The following is a 26262-nucleotide window of genomic DNA, read 5'->3' on the forward strand; positions in this document are numbered from 1 at the left end:
CTCAGTGTTTAAATGTAGTTGTAGTGGAAAACAAATTGAGCAAAGGAAGAACACAGAGATAAAAATTCACTTTGGAATCAATCTTCAATAAACATCAATATTTATTGAATATGAACTCTGGGCCCAGCCTTGTGCTCAGGGTTTCAGACATAAGGAAGAATAAGAGAGCCACTGACTAGTGCACTTGAGGGTCCAGCTCCTTCAATAGTAATACTTCTTATGGTAAATTACTGCATTGGCATTTGGGTTTATACCTCATTCTCATATGTTTGGTGACCTGAGTCAGTCCCTGGGGCTTAATCATCTCTGTGTTTTCACAAAACTGAGTTTTTGTACTTTAAAGCTAATAAGTAGACCTATGTAAGTGAGAATCATTCCATTGGAAGTGATTGGCAGGCCTCTCTAGCATTTGCTCCAAAAGGAGTAATTTGAGGGCAGGAAGACACAAAAGGTGTTGTCTCTGAGGGTTCCAGAGTATTCTCTGCATTTGAGTTGGAAAGTTGGGCCCAATATTAGTCCAAGGCAACTTCTCAAAATGTTTCTGGCTAAGGGAATGAGTCTGCATGCCTAAGGATCTAAAATGGGACCCCCCCCAAACATTCTGCCTCTGGGGGCGCACTCTCTCTCCCAGAGGAATTGAGGTGCTTGGCTGAGGTTACAAGTGCAACCCACCACTGAATTAACCAAACACAATTTTTTCCTGATTTAAATTCTCCCCTACTTTCCAAATGAAGGTCAAATTAAGATAGCAAGAACCAACTTCCACTATAAAAAAGACCCAAACCCAAAAGAATATTTTTTTTTCTTTAAAGTTGTTCAATGCAATGATAGTTTCTACATTTGAGATTTGAGGTTCAGGAGCATAAAACCATGCGCTGATGCAATCTTTCTTTAGGTTTCGAAAGAAAGGCAGGTGAGTTTCCATTTGTACTTCCATTTTCTCCCTGGCTTGGTGATGGTGTCGGATCAACGTTCCAGAGCTCCTTCCGGACGGCCCTTAAGCCTATGGAAAAAAGTGATTAAAACGTAACTGAGGGACGCCAATATCCTGGAGTATCAGTATATGGGGATGCAAAGGGGAGGTGGGAGAGACTCGAGTTTAAATCCAGCGACTTTAAAGGCTAACGATGACTTTGTTTTTATACGAAGGAGCCAGTCCCGGGAACACCCACGCGGCTCGAAGAAGAGGGAACGAGTCTGAAAACCGAAACCGGCCCAGGACACACAGACTACGTCCCCGGGGTTCGTTAGTCCTGCCGGCCGGCGGCCGCGTACTCCGCGGATGCACCGGGCCCACCCCAGGGCCATCTCGGCCGGGGGACCCCCGCCGGGGAAGCTGGGGCTGGGGAGGAGGTGGAGGGGTGGAGGAGGGGCGGGCTGGCCGAGGCCCCGCCCACGCCCTGCCCACGCCCCCACCCCTCCCCGCCACGATTATAGCTGATGACTCAGGGCGGAGCTCCACATCCAAGCGGCGCCGCCGCCAACTTATCTGGATGGGACCAGAAGTTTCTAGCTGGCCAGTTGCTACCTCCCTTTATCTCCTCCTTTCCCTTTGGCAGCGAGGAGGCTATTTCCAGACGCTTCCAGCCCTCTACGGCCACGTCACCCCCTCCTTTAATTCATAAAGGTGCCCGGCGCCGGCTTCCCGGACACGTCGGCGGCGCGCACGACTCTAGCTCCGGCCGCGGCCAGCGAGCGACTCTGCACCTGGAGGTCCGGCACCCCGCGACCCCGTGACCCGGCGCCCCGCGATCCGGCACCCCGGCGGCCGCCCCTCTGGGCCGACCCCGACCCAGCATGAGCGCTGCCACCCACTCGCCCATGGTGCAGATGGCGTCCGGCAGCGGCGCCGGCGACCGCGACCCCCTGCCTCCTGGCTGGGAAATCAAGATCGACCCGCAGACCGGCTGGCCCTTCTTCGTGGACCACAATAGCCGCACCACGACGTGGAACGACCCACGCGTACCCCCCGAGGTCCCCAAGGTGAGCAGGGCCCGCGCCGCAGGCCGCCGGGTCAGCGGCCCCCCCTCGACGGCCAGCAGTCGGGACAGGGCCGTAGGGGGCGGCTGGACTGGGCCGGGCTGCGGGGACGCGAGGCGCCAGGTGCCCACCGGCCGTAGCCCGCCTGAGCCGGTGCCCCGGAGGTCAGTGAAGGCCGCCTGGGACGCACGGACCCCCAGAAGGATACCAGCTTTCAGGGGGGTCGGCCTGCTGCCCCCCCCCACGAGCCCCCTCCCTTGGCCGGCGTCGGGGCGAGGGGGAGGTCCAGGAGAGGACTGTCCTCCCTGGGCCGCGTTTGGTTTCCGGGGGTCGGGCGGGAAGTGGGACACGCGCGGTGGCGCCAGGTCCGGTCCACCGGCTCGATTCGAGGGGCCGTGGGCCAGGAGACGAGGGGAGGCCGGCCTGGTCAGCATCGGAGGCCCAGGCCAGGCCCCGCCGCAGCCTCCGCCCGGCTTCCAGGGCCGAGATCCTGGTTTCACCCTGCTGACCGTGCTTTGGCGGACGCCGGGGGGCCATTGGCAAGCTGGGGTGGGGGTCTGTTAGGGTCTGTTAGGAATTTTAGCCCCTAAAGTTCCTGAATTTGATTGAAGGTGTCTTGACTTCACCCTCCCATCTCAGGCACAGAGTGACTCAGGAGACTGGGTGTAAATTCATTCCTTTTTTTTTTCCCATTCTGTATTTGAAATTAAAATTGTATTATTGGTTGAAACTGTTTTCACTAAGAATATATTCTAGTATTACTTGTTAAAAACAAGATGCTGTTCTTCCAGGCAGTTTCTAAACTAAAGATGTGGGACTGTCTCCTAGTTGGCTATTGCCTTAGACATTGCCTCACACTGGCAAGAAAGGGACTTTTTTTTTTTAATGGCAATACATTCCCTTCCTTGTTATGTTACTAAAATACCTAGGATTTGTTTCTAATACACAAATAACTGTGTAGTAATACTTTTGTATTAGAAGGATGCCTCATTTACATATATGCAGGGATATATACTACTTAATCCTTAGAAGCACGAAAATTTGAAAATAGAAACTTGGAATGAGTCTGTTAACTTAAAAAATTATAACTAATTGTACTACTCTTGTAATTTTCTATAAATTTGAGCTTTTTCGAAATACAAAGCTTGGCAAAGAGAAATATACTTAAAGGGTAGTGTTACGTTGTCTGGGCAAAATAAAAATAAAAGTCATAAAGAGCTGATAAGTTATTTTGAAGATTTAAAAATTCACAAAATTAAAAATGCTTTATAAATTATTATTTTAGAAGAAAGATCTGTGTTATCCACCTTCATTTTTATGCAGTTTTTTCTTAAAAATATTTATAAGACTCTGGTGCCCAACAGTGAGACATTGTAAATTCAGCAGCTTACATTTATAAGAAATTAATTGTATATTTATTTTTGAAAATTAGTACCAGAGGCTATAATTAGCTGGGTTGGGCATAACCATATATACTTTTTTGCTTGTCTGTTCAGCCCATTATTGAGTGAAACTGATGCTCATTTCAAACCAGCTCTGTTGCTGCAGCCTGCAAGGATGTAGATCTTTACTGTGGCCAAAAAAACACAAAAAACAAAAAAAAGTATCCTTTTGAGGCTTCCTTCCTATAGGGACAGGGACGGTCAGAATCCGCTGGCATCCTTGGTGAGCGAAGATCAAGTTTGAACATATCCACTGTGAGTGCAGTGTTAAGTCCCACCTTGCTGGCACTTTGTTTTCAACATGAAACTCACCCAGCACGTTGAGATCTTTGTGCACCTGTACAGTGGATGGGTTAGGCTGTGGTTTTATAAACTTTTTCAAGGGGGAAAAAAACAGGTTGAGTTACTATTATTGTTCTCGACAAGTAGAAAATACAAGCTACTAAATCAGAAATCTGATGCTGGAAAAGTTGATTTGAAAATTTAACAGTCAGAATTTTAAAGTTGAAAGGTCCTTAAAGATCTTTTAGCCCAGCCTCTTTATTTTTCTGAGAAAGAAACCCAGAGAGGGGCTTCCCTGGTGGCACAGTGGTTAAGAATCCACCTGCCAATGCAGGGGACACGGGTTTGAGCCCTGGTCCGGGAAGATCCCACATGCCTTGGAGCAGCTAAGCCCGTGTGCCACAACTACTGAACCTGGGCTCTAGAGCCCGTGAGCCACAACTATGGAGCCCACGTAATAAATAAATTTATAAAAAAAACAAAAACACCCCAGAGAGTTCAAGTGTGTTTCCAAAGGCCACTCAGCTAGTACCAAGAGCAAAGAGAGAACTACACTGAAAAGTCCTAATAAGAGGCAGTGTATCTGTTCAGAAGAAGGTAGAAGTGTCTTACATTTTTATGAAACTATGAAGCGTGCAGGCTGGAATACTTGATAATTTTTGTGTCCTCCCAACCATCAAGTATTGGGTGGCTGACTTCTGTTCTGTGACTACTTAGATGGTGATGGCTGGATGTGATCAACTCAAGAAAAGAGCTCTCTTTACCAAATTAATTACTTGAGATTTCTCAGCATGGTACCAAAACATAGGGAGAAAACTAACATTCAGTTCATTAGCTCTGGGCTTCATTGCTTTCAAGACTGTGCTTTGATATACACAGAACATCTATGTGACTAATTCACTTTCACTTATATGAATGACACCTTACTCCAGAGTAAATACAATGGAAAATCCTTCACTGTTACTTTATATTCGAAATTTGGTTTCTTAATGTGGAATGAGAAAAGGGCTCTGGCAGAAAACAAAGGGTGATTTTAGAGGAACTGAGCTAAGAGGACCCTCTGAGCATCCTTACTTTCAAGAGGAGATGCTGTCAATCAATAAAGAGCTATTCATTGAGCATGAAAAACAGAGAAAGCCCTCTTCTGGAGAAGACAGCTTCTGGGTGTTCACAGTTTAACCATGTAGGTACAGAAATGGCTTCCGTGGAAAGAAGAAAAAGATTAGAACTTTGGTTTAGTCTTATCCTCTGTTGTCTTAACGATTGATTCTCTCTCATTCCCCTGAGGTGGTTAGAGTGACTCTCCATCCCATTTTTACAGAGGCGGCAACTGAAAGCGAGTGTCTTGCCCTTCATTGCGGAGGCAGGACAGCTAGAGGCAAAGGCTTTGGGCTTAATCCAGCTCCACTCTGAGCAACTGAACCTGCAGTCTTCCCGGATATCGATTTTCTGCACACGTGGGCTTCCCACTAATCTCCTGGCAATTGCATACCAGTCCAGGCCCCATCTCTGGCAGAGAGCTTGACGTCCACTTTGGAATCAGGGGATGTACAGTTTCTGTGCAGCCACTCCTCCAGGCTCTCTTGCTAAATAAACAGAGGCCAGATACTTGGGAGTGTGGTGCTGTGCTGCTCCCTCACAAACCTTCCTGGGACCAGAGTGAGACCCTCCTCCCTGGAGGAGCAGGGCTATTCTAGCTCTGCCGGTCTTGGAGGTCCCCGGCACGGATTCCCAAGCCTGGCAGTCTCCAGGGAAGCCTTTTAAGAACACAGGTTGCCAGCTGGGTACCCCCTTGTTGAATCCGAGTTGCTCAGGGTAGGGCCCAGAAATCTGTATGTCAAAAAAGCTTCCCTCTTGGTTCTTGATTCCAGCAGTCTGGCATTTGGGAGCCACTGAAGGACAATGATCCCACTTCTTAGGGGGGCGGGGGAGCTGTGACTTCACGTGCGCCTGCGTAGGCCTTGGCATCCTCAAGGGGCCTGCTCAACATCTAACCTGCAGAGCCATCACGGGGGCCTCCCTTCCTTCGTGGTGAAACTCGCCCGGTGCGTGGCTTCTGGGAATGAAGATAGGGGTGGCGTGGGGAGGGGTGGAGCCTGGTGGGGTGCCAGTGCCGGGTGTGGGGAGGTGGTCCCGAGACCCTCCTGAACCCCAGGAAGAAGCAAGCCAGAGTCATTCCCTCTTTTCTTCCGCTGCCGGCAGAATCTCACCACAGTAATTTGACAGATTATCCTCAGGCTCTGTGAGAGACAGGTAGGAACATCCTTTCAGAGGAAATGGGAAATGTTTTGAATGTCGACTGAAGTAGAGCCCCACTTCTTCCCCTTCATGTTCAGCGGAGCTTCCTGAATTTTCTTAAAGATGAGATCACCTTGTTCTTTGCAGATTGACTGCAAGCTCTTGTGCCTCTTAGAATTGGAACACAGTCAGGAAACGAGTGGCCATTCTCTCCTTTGTATTTCCAGCAAGTTGCAGTTACTCTGGAGCAAATTTCTTTATGATTGATGAATAGCGATTTGCTGGGGGTGGATAAAGAACATGGCCAGATGCCTTATGAGTCCAGCTCATCCAGGACCTTCATTTTCCCCTCTAAAGAACAGTCTGTGTTTGGCTTATGCAAGAACTGTGCAAAACTTGTCCCCTGTTTTGTGGAGTATATTTACCCTTTACAAGGGTAGAGTCAGTGCCTGGGAACCGTGGCAGCGTTTGACGTTAGCCAGGGCCGGGAAGGCTTGGTTGTTTGTTGCTGTTGGGCTGCCTGTGAGTCAGAAGGCTTCATACCACCCATGAGGCTTGATTAGCGCTGTCCTCGTTTCTGGAATGACACACAGTTGCCTTATATAAACCACTCTGCATGTCTGTTACTTCCTATTGACATTTTAAAATGATCTGGTATTTTTCATAAAAATTAAGAAACCATGCGTAATCCAAACCTACTCTTTTCTCCTTCATAGTTTTGCTGTTTTCATGTTGCTCTTAACATATTTAAGACACCTTCTATAGAAAAACTGGGAGCAGAAGACAAAGGCCTTGCTTATTAGCAGCCTCCGAGGACCCTCTGGTGCTGATGGACACCGAGGAAACCTCTCTCATACCTGACTGAGGAATTCTCCAGCCCCTCCCGGCTCCCCATTGCTCGTGAATCAAGTCTACACACCCTTTTGTGCCTCAGCCCTCAGATTCACAGCTGGACTTTTGAAGCTAGGCTCCAAATCCCCTCCTTTTGCAGATGTGGAAGCTGATCTCTAGCCCTTGTTTGGCGTTGTGCAGCTGCGTGAGATATCTGGTGTTCTTAAAGTCTTCACATATTTCTATGACAATTTCTTTGGGGGCCTTGGCAGCTTTTCAGCAAGCCAGGCAGCTTGTAAAAGCTTAAGCAGAGAGAATTTCTTTAGGAAGGGATGAACTATTTTTTTGTCTGTCAACATATTTATAGATATGTGCCAGACGCAGGTGGGTGCTTTTCCAAACCTTCTCTCTTTAAATCCTCAGAGCAGCTCACTAAGGTGGAAGCTATCAGGCTCACCTTATGCATGAGGAAGCAGACTTGGAGAAAGAGGATGTGCCTGGCCTCTCAGCTATGACGAGACAGAAAGACTGTTGTGGCCAGAGGTTTACCCAACCCCCCCCGCAGGTGACAGACAGGCTTGCCGCTAGTGGACCTGGCTGCTTCTTTATAGTCAGTCCTTTATGCTCCAAGCTCGCCAGGCACAGTTCTGCTGATAAACAGCCTTGAGTCCATCTCTTACAGCCGATCAGAAATGTTGGCTCCTTTCCTGAGCCTGGGTCTGAACCTAGAAGATGGGCCCCAGTCTTCACTCATTCATCTCTTCTGACATTTTTGAGCACCTGCTCTCTCCAAGTCATGGTGTTCAAGGCCACACAGAGGACAGTTCTGCCTCCTTCGGTGCCATTTTCCACAAAGCATTTATTCCGTCTCTCTGGTGAAGTAGGCTGCCCCTGCTCTGGACTCCACATTACTTCAATTCGAATCTTTCTTCCAAAAGGCAGCACCTTTCTGCTTTGCCTTGGGGTCACGTCCCTGTGGGATGGGAGTCCCAGAGACACAGTCTGCGTCTCTTTCCCCTTTCTGCCTCTCAGAGCCCGGCAGGGTCTACAGGCTCAGTGTGTGAAGGATTCTGCGTGGGGAAGAGTAAAACATGGGCCTGGGCTCCGGAGTGGACACGCGGGTTGAAGAAAAGCATCCCTTACTGAAGTGCGTGTCGCGGGAAGCCTTCTGTTGGTTCCTAAGCAGTGTTGTCTTCTGCTCCCAAATGTCTCCCAGGAGCCGCTTCCTTTTTATTGAATTTCTGAATGGCCTTTTCCCACAGGGGACTTTGGTATTGATTCCCTAAATTCATCCTTACGGGTCTGGAGAAGCTCTTTTTTGTCCCCGCCAGTGACACAGCATCTTGGAGCAGGTCTGCTGGGGAGGCCGGTTGCTGGCAACAGCCAGACGCCGCTAAGCCACAGCGGCAGAGAGCAGCCCCGGCGCCACGGAAGGAGTCTCTCTCCAGTTCTTTTGTCCATGAGGCTGGCAGTAAGATCAGACGCTGCAGAGCGAAGCCTCTTATTCACTGTCAGTTCTGAAACGCCCAGGATTGTAGATTGCCTGCTGCCTACATTAGGAGCCTGTAAACCACGCCTGCCGAGAGCTCCCCGCGCAGAGCTGTGTCCCTAGTGATTGAGGCAAGACTTTCCCCTGAAAATGCCTTAGCATCCTTTTGAAGAACAAACGCTTCCTATTTTGAAGTAACTTTCTCAGTTTCTTGAAAATTTAATTTAATTTAATTTAAAGTAGAATTGTTGTTCTTTTCAGTTATTTTAAAAATTCTTCTTGGACAAAGAAAGAAAGAATGAATGAATAGTTTAGAAATGGAAACGGCAGGAAGAAAGGAGAGGACATGTGTGTGGCAGAGAAGGCAGCCACATCGCTTTTGAATCTTCCAGATTGTCCCATGGAGCCTGAGTGTCAGAGCAGGACCAGCTCTCCTGCTGGGCTAGACCTGGGTTCTCTCCCTGCAGAGGCCCCATGCTGGGCTTGTGTGGAGTCCTGGGGCTGTGGTGACTCAGAGGTGAGCCCCGCTCTCGCTGCCCTGCCTCAGCCAGGCAGTGACTCAGCATCAGGCCCTGGCTCCCTGACCCAGACCACACTCGAACTGAATGTTCCAGGTCTGCGCCTCAGCCCAGCTCCACCGGGCGAAATGAAATGCTTTCCCTCCTGCTGCGTTTTACCCCAAGAAGATGAAGGGTTTGGAGATATTAGCCAATCATTATCACACAGTGTACAGGGGTGGCAGGAGTAGTGAAAGGGTTAACATATCCCCGGCCTTGGCGTCTGACAGACCTGGGTTCTGGTGATCTCAGGTAAATCACTCACCTTCCCCGAGCCTCAGTCTCTCCTTCTGAGAAATGGGCATACACCAGTACCTGTCCAGCAGGGTCGTGAGGATCGGGAAAGTGATGAGCCAGGGCCTGACCTGAGGCATGTGTGCGGTCCGTGGGGACAGTCCCAGTCTTCGCCAAGAAGTCGGAGGGGATTCACAGGCGCTTGGCTTCCCCACAGAGTGGACAGTGCTGGCTGGACGTGGGTCTGTTGGTTCCCGGATGGGTATGAAGTCTCGTTTCCCAAGGCAAGGCCTCTTCTTATTGCCCCTGGACCACTTTAGCTGACTCTCCTTCCACCAGTGTCCAGACACCCTCAGCACCCTTCCCGGGGGGTTCCCGTGTCCCTCGTGGGGGTGGTAGGTGCTGGGCAGTAACTCGGCGTGAGGGCAGATGAAGGCTGTTGGCCCTCTGGAGCCTCAGCCAGACCTGCAGCCCACAGCCTCATCAGCCTGTGGACTCACCCCAGATCCCCTGCCCAAGATGGGCCAGGGGAATTGTGTATCCTGTGTTCTGCAGGGGGCGCTGTGTTTACCTTGAATCCCGACTGCTTGAGGTGGGGCTCTCCCTCCAAGTCTCTGCACAGGCCCGAGGACCGTGCCAGCAGGAACCAAGTGCCCAGTGGTGTTGGGGGGAAACGGAGCCACGTTAAACGAGGGGCTGGCCGTCTGCACAGGTGTACTGGACCCTGCCCTAAGGCGGGGAAATGTCACCGTGGGTGGAAGGAGAGAGGCAGGGGGTTTCTAATTGCCACCACCCTTTTGGGGGAGGGTGGTTGCTGGGGAAGGAATACTTTGACAGGCTGCTTAGGGTGGGGGAGGAGTCCCTCCAGCAATCCCCCCAAGACTGCCACCATCTGTCGGAGTCTCCCCTTGCCGGAGCTGTGGTTGATGAATTGGAGATTTTTTTCTTTTGCGAAACTGTGTTTTGTACAAAATACATGTCCAGTGAAGCCCAGCACCCTGATACCAACAGATGCTTTGCATGGTTGACGTCTCAGATGGAGGAGCCCGGTGACTGAACAGTGTTCTACCTGAGTCTGAGAAAGAACCTTGAGAAACCCATGGAAATGTGTCCATGGGGATGAAGAGTTCTCTTTATCTAAATTCAGACAAGATTTTGCTTCCTAATATGGAAATTTCAGGTACTTCTCCGTCTGTGATTTATGGCTTTAGATTGATCCCTACCCTTTTTTTTTTTTTTTTTTTTCCTGAAGAGGAAGTAGGTAGTTTTTAATTTCCCTGAAGCCATTGAGTTCAGGAGCTGAACTCCAGTGACCGGGATTCTCTTCCTGGTTCTGCAGTCACTTCCCATGTGACCTTGGGCCACATCTGCTCCATGGTATCCTTGAGGAGGGATCCAGGGGGCCCATGGGGGACTCTGAGCCCCGAACGCTCTCCCCAGCAGGGGACATACCCAGCTGTGGCCTGGAGACTGCTTATATGCCCTGGGGGGGACGCACTGAGAATATTAGGGGGACACCAGCAGATGTTCTACTCCCAGACGGCTCCTCCTGCCCCAACCTGGCTGGGCTCTTTCCCCTGGGTCTCAGGGGCATGTGTGCAGGAACCACAGTCACTGCAGGTTGCGTGTTGATTCTCAGGTGAGTTTGTCTGCAAGGCAGACCCCTTCAGCGCCTGGGGCCTGTTGAAGGGAGAGGGGAGTTTAGGGCTCAGGCCCCTAGAGTTGTTTTTAGCTGTGTTTGCTTCCAGGTTGTGAAACTTTAGATACATTTCTTAGCAGAGAAAGTGCCATCCCTGCTCATTAGTGCTCTTAAGACTCTCAGATAAAGGGGCTTCAGACTCTAACAGGCTCATTACCAACTTGGTGAGATCACTGAGGAATTAAACCCAAATTCACAACTCTGTAAACAATAGGCCCAACCAACTGTTGCTTGGGAAAAGCTGGGTCCGTCAATAACTATTTGTGGAATGGAGGAACGTAGTTGTATAGGGCATGGCCCAGCTCAGAGTTTACAAAGACTTTCTCGTGCCTTATTTCACTTCAATCTTGCAAAAAGCCCTGGAAGGCATGGGGATTTCTATAGCTGGGGGAACTGAGTCCTAGTAGCAAGGAGTCCTGTCTGAGGGCACACACCTGGCGAGCAGCAGGGCGGGATTGGAGTCCCGAATGGCAACTTGAAAACAGGGGCTCATCTCTCTCATTTTAAGCACATCTTAAAAATGTGCTTTTCCCTAGTAGAAGCACATAGGGACACCCATCTCAGTAATCCCAGGATCAACTATACATACTTTTTTTGTTGTTGATACTTTTTTTGTTGTTGTAATTTTTATTGGGGTATAGTTGATTTACAATGTTGTGTTAGTTTCAGGTGTACAGCAACGTGAATCTGTTATACATACACATATATCCACTCTTTTTTAGATTCTTTTCCCATATAGGCCATTACAGAGTATTGAGTAGAGTTCCCTGTGCTATACAGTAGGTCCTTATTAGCTATCTATTTTATATATAGTAATGTGTGTCAATCCCAATCTCCCAATTTATCCCTCCCCCACCCCTTACCTCCTGGTAACCATAAGTTTATTTTCTACATCTGTAACTCTTTGTAGATAAGTATACATACTTTAATAACAGGGCATATCAGTTAAAACCTCCAAGCACCTGGGACTAGATTGCTTACAGCACAGACTCTTGTCTCACTAGGAGTGCTGTAAACAGACTTTGGTGGATGTGGACTTTACTTATTATGCAGAATTTGCCCAAAGTCCATTACGTGCCCCAGACAGGGCTGGGGGCAGTGGAAGAGACCCTTTACCACATTCCAGTGGGAACTTTGAGTTTGGCTGTGGGGATGTAGATATCTCTATATATATCACATTGGCAATAATACCTTATTTCATGTCTGTGGCCTGTAATACCAAATGGAAAGTATTGGTAGAATGTTGAAGCTCAGGTCTCTATGTGCGCTTTAGAAGGAAGTTTTTCTTTTGTTTTGCTTCCTGCCTGAAAGAGGCAAGCCAAGCCACTTTATTTAGATCCACGTCCTCGCTAAATGGGGAGTCCCAGGATTCTTATTTCCCGCCATCTTTTTTTCTTTGTTTTAGGAGTTCTGAAGTGTCTTTAGTAAAAGTCACTGCCTGGCAGGCGTGAGACTCTTCTGGCCTAAAAACCCAGTTGATAGAATCTGTGTCCTACTTAGGACTCCAGGCTGTCGAGGCGGAGGTGCTGCAGGGCAGCCCTCAGAGTTGCCTTTGTCGCTGTTCCCCTTCATTCAGACTGTGGTTTGTAGGTGTTGAGCCCACGTTTGAAAGAGCACTGTACCGTGGAGCTGGGGTCGGGGCTCACAGGGGCGCCGTTTTCAGGGTTTATGGTTCCGCCCCGCTTTTAAGGTGCAAGGTCAGCGGCTTCCTCCTCTTCGCTTGGTTCATGAAACTTTGGAGCACCTTGAATTCCAGAGAGTTCTAATGTGATTTAACTGGGTACAGTCAAGAGTGGTCGATTTCCGCCACGTCAGCTTTTCCTTGTTTTTGAGCTTTATGTAGGTGTTTAGAGCTAGAAGAGATCTTGGAATCAGAGGTCACGGAGAACGTCAGGGCTGCAAGGAACCTCCTTTAGGTCAGTGCTCCCAGTGCCATGGGGGCTGGACTTGCCCACACACCTTCTGAGTCAGACTTTGTTGGGGTTTGAGCGTAGCGTCTGCACTTTTTTCTATTTCCTGGGCGCTCCAGACGCCCCCTAGAGTCTGAGAACCACTGCTTTACAGAACACCTGGGCCTCCCCTTCGTTTCACAGCTGGGGAAACTAAGGCCCAGGGAGGGGATGTGAGCTGCTTGCGTAGCGCACATATTCCAGGGCAGAGCCAGCTTTAGGACCAAGCGCAGCCTCTTTCCAAGTCTCCTAGCTGTCCCCTGAGCACCCACATTGTTACTAAAACTCAGTAGTGACGTTTAGTTGTGCTGTTAAGCAAACAAGACCTGTGTGAGCCACGGGCTCATCCAAGCTAAGAACCTGGCCCCAGGCTTGTCTAGGAATAATATCTTGTACTCGATAGGGCAGACTTTGGCTCACCTGAGGTAGTTTTCCCTGCTTTTTTTCCCGGCCTTCTCATGGAGTTGTTTGGCACCCGCAGAGGATTTTAATGCAATGCACAAAGAAGAAGCGTGAACCGGTTCATTTTATAAATTAATGCAGTGAGATAAGCAGTGGAAGTCAGGCTCTTATTTCCTAATTGGATTTCATATGTATGTATTCCTGATGGCTCTGCCCACAGATAAGGATAATGAGCTGAGCTGATTGGAAAACACTTCCTGTAATGCCATCACTGCTCCTTAGGGAGCTAAGGCAGGTGGTGACGAGGAGGCAGGGCTGGCTGTCATCTGCTTGGTGACTGTGATGGCACCCCGTCCCTATCACGGGGTCACACACAAGTGTAACCCCCAGGAGACGGAGTCCCCAGTCCCCAGTGAAGTCAGGGTGGGGCAGGTAGTGCCTTTCTTCTATAAAAGATGCTGGTTGGTATAACCAATAGGCTTGGGCTTGAACTCAAGAACACTTCTTATGAGACTGAGGAGACACGTTCTAGTCATATTCTAGGAGAATTATAAATATTAAACATTTAAAAAACTTTTTTCTTGGACTTCCCTGGCGGTCCAGCGGTTAAGACTCCCCGCTTCCAACGCAGGGGGCGCGGGTTTGATCCTACATGCCGCGCGGCGTGGCCAAAAAAAAAAAAACCAAACTTTTTCCTTTGAAAAAAATTACGTCTTTTTTTTTTTTTTACTAGACTGTGATGAGAACACCACAGAAGATAGGAAGGGCAATTTAACTCTTTGGGGCAGTGCTTTTTGGTTAGTAAAACTGAAGCATTTGCTGTTGACAGGGCTCTGATGAGAGGAGAGTAGAAACAGGTGGTGTCAGCATCTGGTGCAGACCTTGTTATGGGTGGGCGTTTCATTTTCAGTTTAAATTATTCACGTAGAAGTGTTAGTTTTCTATTCTGTAGAAGAGAGGTGGTCTTTTTAACTTACCTAAAGCAGTGTTTTCTAAACAAAGCCCCCACCAGAGTGGCAAGGGAGCCCGCCTTCTTTCAGAGGCCATCATGAGAGATGTGTGGGTTTTTATCAAATGGCATAAATGGGTCGTTAATTCACACGGAACCAGGAGTGCAGACCTCAGGACTGTAGGAAAGCAGCCTCCAGGCCTCCCGTAGCCACCCTGCCTTCCAGCTTGGGCCCCTGACACCCCCAGCCCTGCCTGCGGTGACCGCACGCTCCCTCCACTGACCCAGACGTGGCACTACTCCCAAGACCAGGTCAGGTATCGGCTCTGCTGTCGCAGCCCCTGGGGCAGGCGGAACTGCTCTCCCGCCCGCCTTCCCCTCTTCCTTCCTTTTTCTTCCCTTTTCTCTTTCAGTTGAGGCACAAAATATACTCAGGGAGATGCATAAAAAGCACAACTCGTGGCAGGCCCGCTCCAGTACCTTCTGGATCCGGGGGCTTCCCCCAGGAGCGGGCAAGCCTCAGCCAGGCCTCTGTACGGTTTCCAGGCCCCGGGAGGGTCTGAGGTGGAGACCCAGCCAGCAGCCGGCTGTGGGGCGATGCTGGGGGTGGCAGCCCTCACCTGTTCGGTCTGGACAGTGTGGGTGGAATGTGCCAGGGGAGGGGCAGTGTGAGGGTCCCAGGGAAGTGTATGGTGTGAGAGACTTCGACACGGATGTACACCCATTTACCACCACCCAGAGAAAGACGGAGAACGTTTCCATCCCCTCTGAAGGTTCCTTCCCAGACGACTCCGTTTTCTCCAGGTGCAGTCACCATTCTACTCCAGTCACCACCAGTTAACTTCGTCCTTCAGCTTTGATTCCTCTGACACTTTGGGGTCTGAGGAGCATAATCATGGGCCTGTTTAGGGGGGGAATTCACATGCCTTTTGGCCTTCCTGGCATCCCTCTTTTTTTTGGGGGGGGGAGGCATGCCTCTTGATGTGCCCTCGTAAAACCTCACGACAGTCCTATGAAGTGGGTGTTGCTAGCTCATTTTCTAGAAAAGGGGGTTAAGGCTCACCGAGGTTAAGAGAATTACCCCAGATGAAAGAACTGTTACTAACAGAGGTAAGAATGAACTTGCATCCTCTCTAGGAAAGCCCCCTCTTACTAGGAAAGCCCGGGCGGTCCCCCATCTGCAGGGCCTCCTGTGCTTTCCAGGTAGCTTTGCTTCCTGTTTGTTTCATGCAGCCCCCAGGTGGCAGGGATCATGCCTCGCTGGTTTGGTAATCCCATGGTACCAAGCAACTCGGGAGCAGGACGTTCACCAGGGGCCAGTCAGCGGATGAGGGCTGCTGACTGCTCAGCTCTGCTTTTGTGCGTGGCCAGGAGGAAGCCCGCAGAGATGATGCCCCGGCCCTTGTCCAGGCTGGAAGGAAGGTGCCCAGTGCGTGGAGAAAATGCCCAGATGGCCTGTTGCGAGTCAGCACCGAGCAGCACGGCGTTTCTTCGGTCCCTCTTGCTGCCTCCCTTTTGGTGTCCCTCTCATGGCAGGAATTTGGTTCCGAATGTGAGGCGTGGACCTGCTCTTGGGTGACCTGAGTTAAGCAGGCTAAAATAATGCCGCTGCCCTGAGCACGTGGCTTTTCTAATCTGAGAGTGCCTGTCTGCTGGCGTCCCCAAGGACATGGCAACACCCTGGCCTCTCCTTCGTGCTGGAGGCCCTCTGGGGCGGGGCTCGGCAGGAGAGAAGCAAGTTCGTGGGTCTGAAAGGGCTAAGTTCCAGGGTCAGCCCTCCGCTTTCCCTACTTATGACCGGTTTTGCCCCACTGGGAATTACACCCTGAAGCTCCTAGACCCTCAGCTTTTGGCGTTCGTTTGCAGTTCAGAGGGATGCCTCGTGAGGAAGGATCACACTCCTCCTTAATAGTTCACCCACTCGGGTGTGTGTACGTGGCACAAATCCTCAGCCCCCTCCTCCATAAGAGGACCCTCTAGTGCTCAGGACATCGTCAGGACCGGAAGCCGTGGGGGTCCCTGGTTTCAGTTGCCCAGCCTCTGCTTGGTGAGAAGTGACATTGCCCGGTGAGTGACGGGCCAGCCTTGTTGTCTGAAACAAGATCTTTCTCTGTGGTACCTCTGGAACTTGGCCTTCTCAAGGGTCCCAAAATAGCCAGGCCGCTGAAGGGAGAACTTCGTGAGAGGACACAAGAGAGACCCAGCCGCTCCTCGCCAAGCAAGCTTTGTTGGCATCACAAGACCAGCACAATTAATCCCCGGGTTTTGTTCTCATCCTGTGCTGCTTCTGCATTCCTTGTGTATCTCCCTTTCTCGCAGCTCGTTCTGAAAATATTCCTGAGGAGGCAGCCTCCCCGCTGCCGCCCCTTCTCGGCAGATTTCCAAGCTGTGGCCTGCGTTGGTCTGTATCGCTAGGAGACGTGAGGACCTTTTAGAAAGCAGAGAAGCTGGCTGTAGCTTAGGGAGTTGGAATTAAATGCTCCTCGCACCTTCTGATCTGGGTCTGAAGATTTGGGAGGCGGTCAGTGACTCTCCTATATGCACTGCTGCCGTGTCACCCAGAAAAGAAACCCGTCTTACCAGTTTGGGAAACTGGGACTTCTCTTGTGCTCAACAGATACCTTGGCTCCCCTGCTTCTTCTGGATGCTTCTGATTCTTAAACTGCTGTACGTACAGCGGCTTCAGCAGGGGAGGGGGCGTCTGGAAGAAGTGGGGGGTCAGGGGAGGCACCCACGCTTTCTGTGCTCAGCTGCCCTGGCTGGCACGGTGGGACCCAGGGTCCCTCTGTAAGATCGGAGTGCTCGGCGCCGTGCTTGTCCCTCTTCAGGGCTGTCTCCTTCCCAGTTTCTAACAGGTCTGTGTTTCTCTTTATCTTAGGAAACCGCATCCTCTGCAAACGGGCCTTCGAGGGAGGGCTCCAGGCCGCTGCCCATCAGGGAAGGCCACGCCGTGTACCCCCGGCTCCGGCCAGGCTACATTCCCATCCCCGTCCTCCACGACGGTGCCCAGAGCCGGCAGCCACATCCTGTCTTCGCCTACCCCCAGCCTGGGACGCAGCGCTTCCAAACCGAGGTAGCCCCGGCGGCCCCGCAGAGGCCCCAGTCACCTCTGCGGGGAGTGGCGGAAGCCGCCCAGCCAGATAAACAGTGTGGACAGGCGGCAGCCCAGCCCCCAGCCGCCCATGGACCTGAGGTAAGGAGAGGCTTGGCTCGCGGGCCTGTGGGGTGCGACCCGGGGGTGCCAGGTTTTGTGCTTCCTAGGCTGCCCCAGACCCTGATGCGGTGCCCAGGGCAACGCCTGGTGAGATGCGGGGCATCTGGGCCTGGCCTGCAGCGTCAGAGGTCACCCAGCAAAGATCGCTTGCAAGACAGCCCTGCGTCCCCCCAGCGTCTCACAGGTTGGTTTTTCAGGTGGGCGGGGATCATGGTGTATTTTGGTAGTTAAGGAATTGGGGCTCAGAAGGGTAAACAGCTTGGTCCAAAGTCATAAAGTTGGAAGTGGCATCGCTGGGACTGGAAGCCTGGCCTTCTGGCTCCTCATGCGATGCCCCGTACACCCACCGAGCTTTCTGTATCAGAAATACAGAGATACTCTGTGTTGTTTCATTCAGTTCAGTGTTTACAGGTAAGTATTAACTGCTTGGAGCTATACTGACGTGAAAATGAGACCGCATACCTGCCCTTACAGTGTCCACAGTTTAAAAGGAAATGTAAAATTAGGAGTCAGGAAGGCAGCTGCTTTTCAGGTTTTAAGCCTGAAGCCGACACTTCTTGCACTAATGTCTAAAGAATAGTTCTTAATCCAGTTCTTAGCTGAGATTTGAAGGCCAGTGGACCCCAGTAGGAATCCTGAGCCGTAAGCCCTCTTGGTTTTCCTGTCTGCACACCATCCCATCGTGTCCCCTGCACTGCTCTTGAGCACAAATGCTTGCTCCGGGGGTGAAAAATCATAGTTAATGTGGGACACCAGGAGGCTCTTTTCCCTTTCTTGGAGAAGCGGTACCTGAATTTGTAATGTTTTTGTTGTAAAAATCAAAAGTGACACATCAGTCAGAGAAACCTTAACAAATTTAAGCTAGCAGGGCCCTTAGAAGCCAGCTGGGGAAACACCCTTCTGATTTTCTAGAATAGAAAGTAGGTGGTTGGGAAGGGAAAGGGGCCTGGCCTGCCTCGGTCCACACAGGGGACACAGTTGCCAGTGCCCAGCTGAGTTCTCTGTGGATAAGCAGGAAAAGAGTTACGGAAAGAGGAAATGAAGTGACAAAAATAAATAAAATGTAGCGAGCGCTTCCTGTGTGTGGCACTGGGGCTGGGACACACGCACAGATTATTTTACCGAATCGTCAAGTCAGCCCAGTGAGGGAGGGGTTACTCTTTTCTATATTTTAAACGCGGCGCCTAAAGCTATTGAGCTGTTAAGAAATTTGAGCCCAGGCCTCTTAACTCCTGAGCTCCCAGTCTTAACACTACACTTTGAAAATGGAAAGGCTTACAGACGGGAGGTCATATTAAACCTGCTGCCCAGAGCAGGCGCATAACGGGGACAGAGTCGGAGGGCCAGACAGATGGTGATTCACGGGGCTGTGCATCTACCCTTTGCGTCTTGCAGCGATCCCAGTCTCCGGCTGCCTCGGACTGCTCGTCCTCGTCCTCCTCGGCCAGCCTGCCCTCCTCCTCTGGCAGGAGCAGCCTGGGCAGTCACCAGCTGCCCCGGGGCTATATCTCCATCCCTGTGATACATGAGCAGAATGTCACCCGGCCGGCAGCCCAGCCCTCCTTCCACCAAGCCCAGAAGACCCACTACCCAGCTCAGCAGGGCGAATACCAGACCCACCAGCCTGTGTACCACAAGATCCAGGGAGATGACTGGGAGCCCCGGACCATGTGGGCAGCATCCCCGTTCCGGTCACCCGTCCGGGGTGCGTCCAGCCAGGAGGGCTCTCCAGCCAGAAGCAGCACGCCGGTGCACTCCCCGCCGTCCCTCCGCGTGCACACCGTGGTCGACAGGCCTCAGGTATGGGAGTCGGTGTCGGCAGACTAGCTGGGGCACTGTCTCTCCAGGGCCCGAGGAGCTCTGTGCAGGTGCCCTGGGTCGCCCCACCAGCCTTTCCTGGTTTACGCACATATCTGGAGGAGAGCGAGATCCTGAAAACGGCTGGTCGTCAGCAGAAATGCAGGCGAGGGCTGTGAACCTCCAGTGCTTTCGACAGCTTTTGCTCATTTTCCGTTGCAGCTGCCTCAGGGGCAGAGCTCCAGCCGCCGCCGTGGGAAACAGCGGGCAGAACATAGCGTCACACACGTGGGGCCCAGGTGTCTCAGTGCCCACCATACCCTTGCAGTGCCCTGCAGCCCCTCCACACCCCACCCTCAGCCTCGTCTCCTGCCTCACTCACACCCCTTCCTGCACTCTGCAGGCCCTTCACTCTGTTGTCTCCTCTTTTGTGCCTTTGCTTGTGCTGAACCCACTTCCTGACATGCCTTCACAATCCAAGCTGTCCCCATCCTCCAAGGGACAAGCCAGTCTTGCCACTTCCATGTAGCCTCCTCGTCTTTCCCACGGTGCCTAGTATGAGTCCCTTACAGTTCAGCATCTGATCATTCTGTGCATTTATTTCAAAAGTGTTCATCTGCTCTCTTCAGCTCTGCTCTGACCTTGACCACAGGGAGCATGTCTTACTCCTTTCTCCTCCTTTGCGGTAGAGGACCATGTTCCCTGGCCGATGCCCGGCTCTGGCTGGGCGGATGGGAAACCTTCCTTCCTGCCTGGTGAAAGTTACAGGCAGGGCCCGCTTATCCTTCAGTAGAGACGTGCAGGCACTGGTTCCTGGGGGAGGAAGTCTTCTAGTTTTAGCCGAAGAACACTTGGCAGCCGGGGCCCCTCAGCTGCTGAGTGAATTCTCGGTCACGGTTTTTATTTTTTATTGTTTTTTAAATATTTATTTATTTTTTTCAACATTATGGAAGTGCCTTTACATTTATGTATGTATGTATGTATGTATGTATGTATGTATGTATGTATGGCTGGCTGTGTTGGGTCTTCATTGGTGCGCGCGGGCTTTCTCTAGTTGCGGCGAGCGGGAGCTACTACTCTTCCTTGCGGTGCGCGGGCTTCTCACTGCGATGGCTTCTCTTGTTGTGGAGCACGGGCTCTAGGCGCACGGGCTTCAGTAGCTATGGTGCGTGGGCTCAGTAGTTGTGGCTCACGGGCTCTAGATCGCAGGCTCAGGAGTTGTGGCGCACGGGCTTCGTTTCTCCGTGGCATGTGGGATCTTCCCGGACCAGGGCTCGAACCCACGTCCTCTGCATTGGCAGGCGGTTTCTTAACCACTGTGCCACCAGGGAAGTCCCTTGGTCACAGTTTTTAAAAGGAAAGTGCCCTGTAAACAAATGCAGGGCATCTTCTTACTACAGATGGTGACCCTGTTCAGGGCCCTCAAACAGAACACCTCCTTTTATTGTTTTTTTATTTGTTTGTTTGTTTGCTTTTTTATTATTTGGAAATTTTGCTTTTTTTTTTATTTGGAAATGATTTCAACCTTACAGAAGAGAAGTCCAGTATATATGAAGGTCATGAAAGCAAAGGTTCACCCATATTCACTGTTAACATTTTGCTACATTTCCTTTGTCATTTTTTCCTCTCTCCATATATTATCTATATTTTTTGTTTGAGGTTTAATTGTAAATATCATGCCCTGTACCCCTAAATATGTCAGCAGATATTTTCCTAAGAGAGCAACCTTCTCATTCATACCCACAGTAGAATTATCAGATGCAGGAAGTTTAACGTCCTTAAAACATTGTTGTCTCATACACAGTCCATTTTCAGATCTCCTTTATAGCAATTTCCTCCTGTTTCAGGATCTAATCTAGGATCATGAGCACTGCATGCAGATGTTGTTTTCCTTTAGTCTCCTTTAATCCGGAACAGTTTCTCAGTCTTTCTCTGCTTTCATGACCTTGACATTTTTGAAGAGTACAAGCCATAGGGCACCCCCTCTTAAGTGTTTCCAAAGTCACTGACTCAGCCATTGTTTTAAAACCCAAGAAGAGGCGTGTGGCTGGTTCATGAGTGCTAAGGGCCAAAGTTAGGCATTTCTGGTTGGCAGAAGAGATTTGATGGAAAAGGAGGCTACTGGTGTTCAAACAGCCAAGTGTCCATCAGATCCTTACTCAGACTCAGTAATCCTTTCAAATGGGAAAGAAGTGCCCGTTTGCAAAGCTGGAGATGTTTTCTCTCGTATCTTTCCCATATTATCAATATTTTCTATAATTGGTGAAACAATATTTAATCCTATTTCCACTTAATCTTATTTGTTTGTAGTGGCCTCCCTTTTATAGCTTGTTTAGAAATCCCTTTTTAGAGGCTTGCAGAGATTTGACCTAACTGAACATTATAGTGGGATTTAGTGTCTTTAATATGGAGTACTTTAGAAATAATGTAGTCCAACTCCTACTTCCCAGTTGATAAAATCAGTGTGTGAGATTTTTAAGGGGGTTTTAGATGTTCACTTAAATGCTAGGTGAACCAAGATATTTCTGTTTCAAGCATAGTTAATTTTTTTAAATATCGCTATAGCTTATAGTCGTATTAAAGAGTATCTCAGCCTCTGTAGCCAATGTAGTCAGTGCAGAGACTCTGCACTGCTGAATGTTAGCTCTGGCACAAATGTGTCCAAGCAGAATTCTTACTGCGTTACCCATTTTCAGCATCTTGCTTATTCTCAAAAATTACATCAGTCTGGGCAGAAACCACAAGGCTGTCATAGGTTTAAAAAAAAAAAAGAAGACGATTATAACTTTTCTGAAACAGGAGATGGGAAGGCCACACCCTGAGCAGAGACTGTCACACAGGGTAATGAAGGGGGGCAAGTGGCAATTATTACTCCATGGCTCCATCACCTGAAGGTCTGAGTCATCCAGGACTTTGCTTTGAGGTAAAGTAACTCAGCCGTCAGCATGAGTTTTTGGTATTTTCATTTTAGAAAATTATATTGGTTTTCTTTTCATTGCCGTAAGAATACCATCTCCAGAAAAATTCAGTGAGAGATGACAGACCAAGAGACCAAGGTTAACGAATGAAAGCATAACAATGGTTTGGTCACACACATGATGAATATCATATTTTAATTTTGTAACAGGTTTGGCTGACTTTGAAAATCCCTCTTATACTATTAAACTTTAAAAAAGTCATTTCTGTTTTCTTCTAGTCAGTACTAGCTACAAACGACTGCCTGTGACTCTCAGCCAGTTATTAAAACTATCTCTGTGTCCTTGCCTCTTCTCAGCAACCCATGACCCATCGAGAACCTTCGCCTATTCCCCAACCTGAAAACAAGCCAGAAAGCAAGCCAGGCCCAGCTGGACCAGATCTCCCTCCTGGACACATCCCGATTCAAGTGATCCGCAAAGAGGTGGATTCTCAACCTGTTTCGCAGAAGCCCCCGCCTCCCTCTGAGAAAGTGGAAGTAAAGGTTCCCTCTACTCCCGTGCCTTGTCCTCCCAGCCCCGCCCCTTCTGCCATCCCCTTTGCCCCCAAGAACGTGGCTGCAGAAGAGAGAGCAGCCCCCAGCCCTGTCCCTGCAGAAGCCACAACCCCAAAACCAGGAGAAGCTGAGGTACCCCCAAAACATCCAGGTGTGCTGAAAATAGAAACCATCTTGGAGAAGGTGCAAGGGCTGGAGCTGGCTGTGGACAACTTTGAAGGCAAGAAGACGGACAAAAAGTACCTGATGATAGAAGAGTATTTGACCAAAGAGCTACTGGCCCTGGATTCGGTAGACCCAGAAGGACGAGCTGATGTCCGCCAGACCAGGAGAGATGGCGTCAGGAAGGTTCAGACCATCCTGGAAAAACTTGAACAGAAAGCAATAGATGTCCCAGGTCAAGTCCAGGTTTATGAACTCCAGCCCAGCTCCCTTGAAACCGATCAGCCACTTCAGGAAATCATGGAGATGGGTGCCATGACAGCAGACAAGAGCAAGAAAAGTGCTGGAAATGGAGAAGATCCCAATACTGAAACCCAGCAGCCAGAAGCCAAAGAAGCAGCAACTCCAAACCCCAGCAGCACGACAGACACAGCTGCTAACCCAGCAGCACCATAGTCTCCACTAAATAAAAAATCAGCCCCGGAGACTGGGAACTGATTGTGTGCTTTAGAGAATTTTAAGTTGCATGCATTTCAGGGACTTAAAATCAGTTGGTTTTTACTATTCATAGCCGCTTGGTACACAGTAACTTGGGTGGAGGCAAAACACACTAATAAAAGGGCTGAAAGGAGAATGATGCTTTTCTTCTGTATTCGTATTCTGTACAAATAAAGAAGTTGCTTGTTACAGAAGTTTAACCCCATAGCTTGTTGTTTTGGAGCCCTCTCTGTATGGGTCCCACATGTTAGTCATGGATGTGAACTATCTTTCTACAGCTCTGGACTGAAGGAGTTTTTGCGGGGGTAGATGGGGAGTCAATGTCTCATCAGTAAATATGAAACCCATTTTTCAGACGTGTTGCCATTTTAATGGGATGATTTTTGTCATCTCATAGCTAAAAGACTTAACTTTAGATAGAATAAAATGTGTAAGGAGCCGTAGGAATATCTGTATGTTGGATGACTTTAATGCTACATTTTAAAAAAGGAAAATAAAGTAATAATGTAACTCAAAATGTCTTCTGTGCTTTCTAAATTTTGAAGAGTGGCAGCATCAAGATGGTCTTTCACTGGCTTCGGGAAAAATAAACAGACACATTTACAAGCCTGCTCTGGGATTTGTCACATCTCTACTGGCCCGACCCATGAGAAAATGAGTCTTGGTCATTTTTCATTCTCAGGTTGCAGCTGCAACCTGGGAAGACTCAGAGCTGTGAACCCAGGTGATGGGAACCTCTTCAGATTGCTCCAGCGGAGGTGCATCTCTGCCCACCTGGCCCCGGGCCATCCTCAGCCCTCACTAAAGGGCTGAGTGGGTTCAAAAGTGCACAGTTCCCAGTGTTGTCTGAGGCTGGCCCAAGCGTTCCCTGAAGTCCAGGTCACTGGGGGTTGGGCACGTGTTCTATGAGAGTCTTGGGGTCATCTTTATCTGACATTCCTCTGCGTCACCAAGCCAGTCCGAGACCAGGTTTATCTTCCCAGATTGGGTTCCTCGAAGTCACTGGGGTTAGGGATCAGATGCACTGCGAAGCCACTGGGGGGGACGAAGATTGTTCTGGGCTAAGGTTTTTTAAGAGCTTGGGAAGGACCACCGCCCCAGAATGTGGAGATGTGCAAGATTTTGTTTTCTTAAGTCCTTTGCCAAATAAACCTGAAATTGAGAAGGAAGAGAAAGATGGGTCTGAGATCTTGGAACTCCAAGGGAGCCCTCTGGCTTAGGAGCCCCTGAGCTGAATTCCTCATGACTGTATCGAGTTTAATATTGGTGCCTGACGATGCTGCACAAAAATACACGCCGGTGTGCTTGCCACTCTCAGCTTCATGAGAAAGGCTGAAGTCACTCCGATGGGAATCCGCCAGCATCTTTACGGGGTGAACTCACGTGAGGAGTAAAAGCTGACTGCTAACAACACCACCGATTCTAGAAAAGCAAATTTGTAAATAGGAAAAAAGCTTACTGGACTATTGCTTAGATGAATCAAAGATAATGTGACCATCTTTTTGGTGACTTGGGCATCTACTCTCAATGGATCTCAACGTTAAGGCTTCTTAAGTGGTTACTGAATTAGGTTGATGTTTTATCACTGAAGATCATCAACAGGTAGCCCTTTAACGTAGTTAGAATGTCTTCAATCATCCAAATTAGATGGTACGTGGATATCAGGCAGGAGTTACCCGACCTGTGTTGGTGGTTCCTGGGCCTTGCGTGGCGGCAACCGGCTGGGCATAGGGCTGGCTGCAAGGCTCTTGTTAACGTGCCTGTTTGCCCCTGTAGGAGTCAGGGGACATATATCCACTGAGTGTCTCCTAGTGTCGGGGGAGCTTGGCTTATTTAATCATCCCAGTGCTCTTTAAGAGAACATTATAGTTTAGAACACAGGCTTGATTCAGAACTCCTGGGTTCAAATCACAGCTTCACGGAAAAGCTCTGGGACGGTGGGCAAGTTACATAGCCTTTTCTTTCCTGGTTTCCTCAGTTGTAAAATGGGGCCGGGGGAGCGGTAATGGTTAAATGAAATCAGACATGGGAAGCAGTGAAAGGAGTGCCTGCTGGCACATTAGCTGTAATTCACGTCCTCGTGTAATGGGCGAAGAAAGTGACTTGCGCTGGCAGAGCCAGGAGCAGGGGCAGGATTGAATCCAGGCCCAGGAGACACTGAAGTTCATGCTGGTCTCACCATCTTCTTTAGCACCAAGAAGGAAAGGACTCCGCGTGAGGTACCACAGAAATTTGAGAATAACCTCTCACCTCTTCCTTGGTCAGAACGTTAGTTCTTTTTTTTTAACATATTGTGTCCAAATCCTATGAGATCATTCCTGTCTCTCAGATGAAACAAATGACTTAGAACTATTTTTCTTTCGGCTGCGCCACGCGTCTCATGAAATCTTAGTTCCCCCTCGGCAGTGAGATTGCCAGGGAATTCCCAACTTGGAACTATTAAGTAATGGCGTCTATACTAGAGTCACCTGCAGACTCAAAGCTGGGCGCCCAGACCCCTGGGTTTGGTTTCCAAAGGTTCCTGGAGCTCCCCTCCCCCTCTCACCTTGCCTCTGCTCCCCTCCAGCCATTCCCACCCGAGTCTGCGCCCACCCTTGAGGCCTACCTGTCTGTGAGACCTTCCTGGCTCAGGCAGTACCCTTCTTCTCAAACTTCCATTTCCCGAAATTCCCAACAGCCTTCAGTCTGTTTGCCAGGGGACAGTTGTCTTCCAGCCGTTTTAATATCTTTAGTCACTTCCTAAGCAAGACTGTAAGTCCCCTGAGGGCAGGTCCATTTTGACACCTTATTCCCACATTGTTGTCCAGACCTGGCACATGGGTACCCTGGACGGCCAAGGTCCCTTAAAGTTCCTTTGACTTAAGGTCTTAGGATTCCAAGGCTAAGTTGACGTTTACTCAGAAATAAACATCAATATTAGTTGACGAGAGTTTAGAGCCAGCTCTCCCACCAGCTTTCTCTTGTAATCCCCAGAATGTTAAGTTTAGGCAAACTGATTCCCTCTCCGGGCCTTTTTCTCCCCATCTATGAAAGGTAGGCGTTGACCCAGGCCCTGGTTGGTGGTCTG

At 49.8% G+C, this 26262-nt stretch overlaps 1 protein-coding gene across 3 annotated transcripts; it reads left to right on the plus strand.

Moving 5' to 3' along the window:
* The first annotated feature begins 943 nt into the window (after nucleotides 1-943).
* On the plus strand, nucleotides 944-23712 carry BAG3 (BAG cochaperone 3). Of its 3 annotated transcripts, none has more exons than XM_068548661.1 (6): nucleotides 944-1026; nucleotides 1150-1242; nucleotides 1560-1983; nucleotides 16931-17245; nucleotides 18662-19066; nucleotides 22338-23712. In XM_068548661.1, exons 3-6 carry the CDS (start codon nucleotides 1798-1800, stop codon nucleotides 23151-23153), a joined length of 1722 nt encoding a protein of 573 aa, XP_068404762.1. In that variant the 5' UTR covers nucleotides 944-1026; nucleotides 1150-1242; nucleotides 1560-1797; the 3' UTR covers nucleotides 23154-23712. The 3 variants fall into 3 exon arrangements, with proteins under 3 accessions (XP_068404762.1, XP_068404763.1, XP_068404764.1); XM_068548662.1 differs by having other exon boundaries at nucleotides 1628-1983; XM_068548663.1 differs by having other exon boundaries at nucleotides 948-1015; nucleotides 1150-1983.
* The last annotated feature ends 2550 nt before the right edge of the window (nucleotides 23713-26262 follow it).

Source organism: Eschrichtius robustus, chromosome 7 (genome assembly GCF_028021215.1).
Source record: "Eschrichtius robustus isolate mEscRob2 chromosome 7, mEscRob2.pri, whole genome shotgun sequence".
Lineage (NCBI taxonomy): Eukaryota > Metazoa > Chordata > Mammalia > Artiodactyla > Eschrichtiidae > Eschrichtius > Eschrichtius robustus.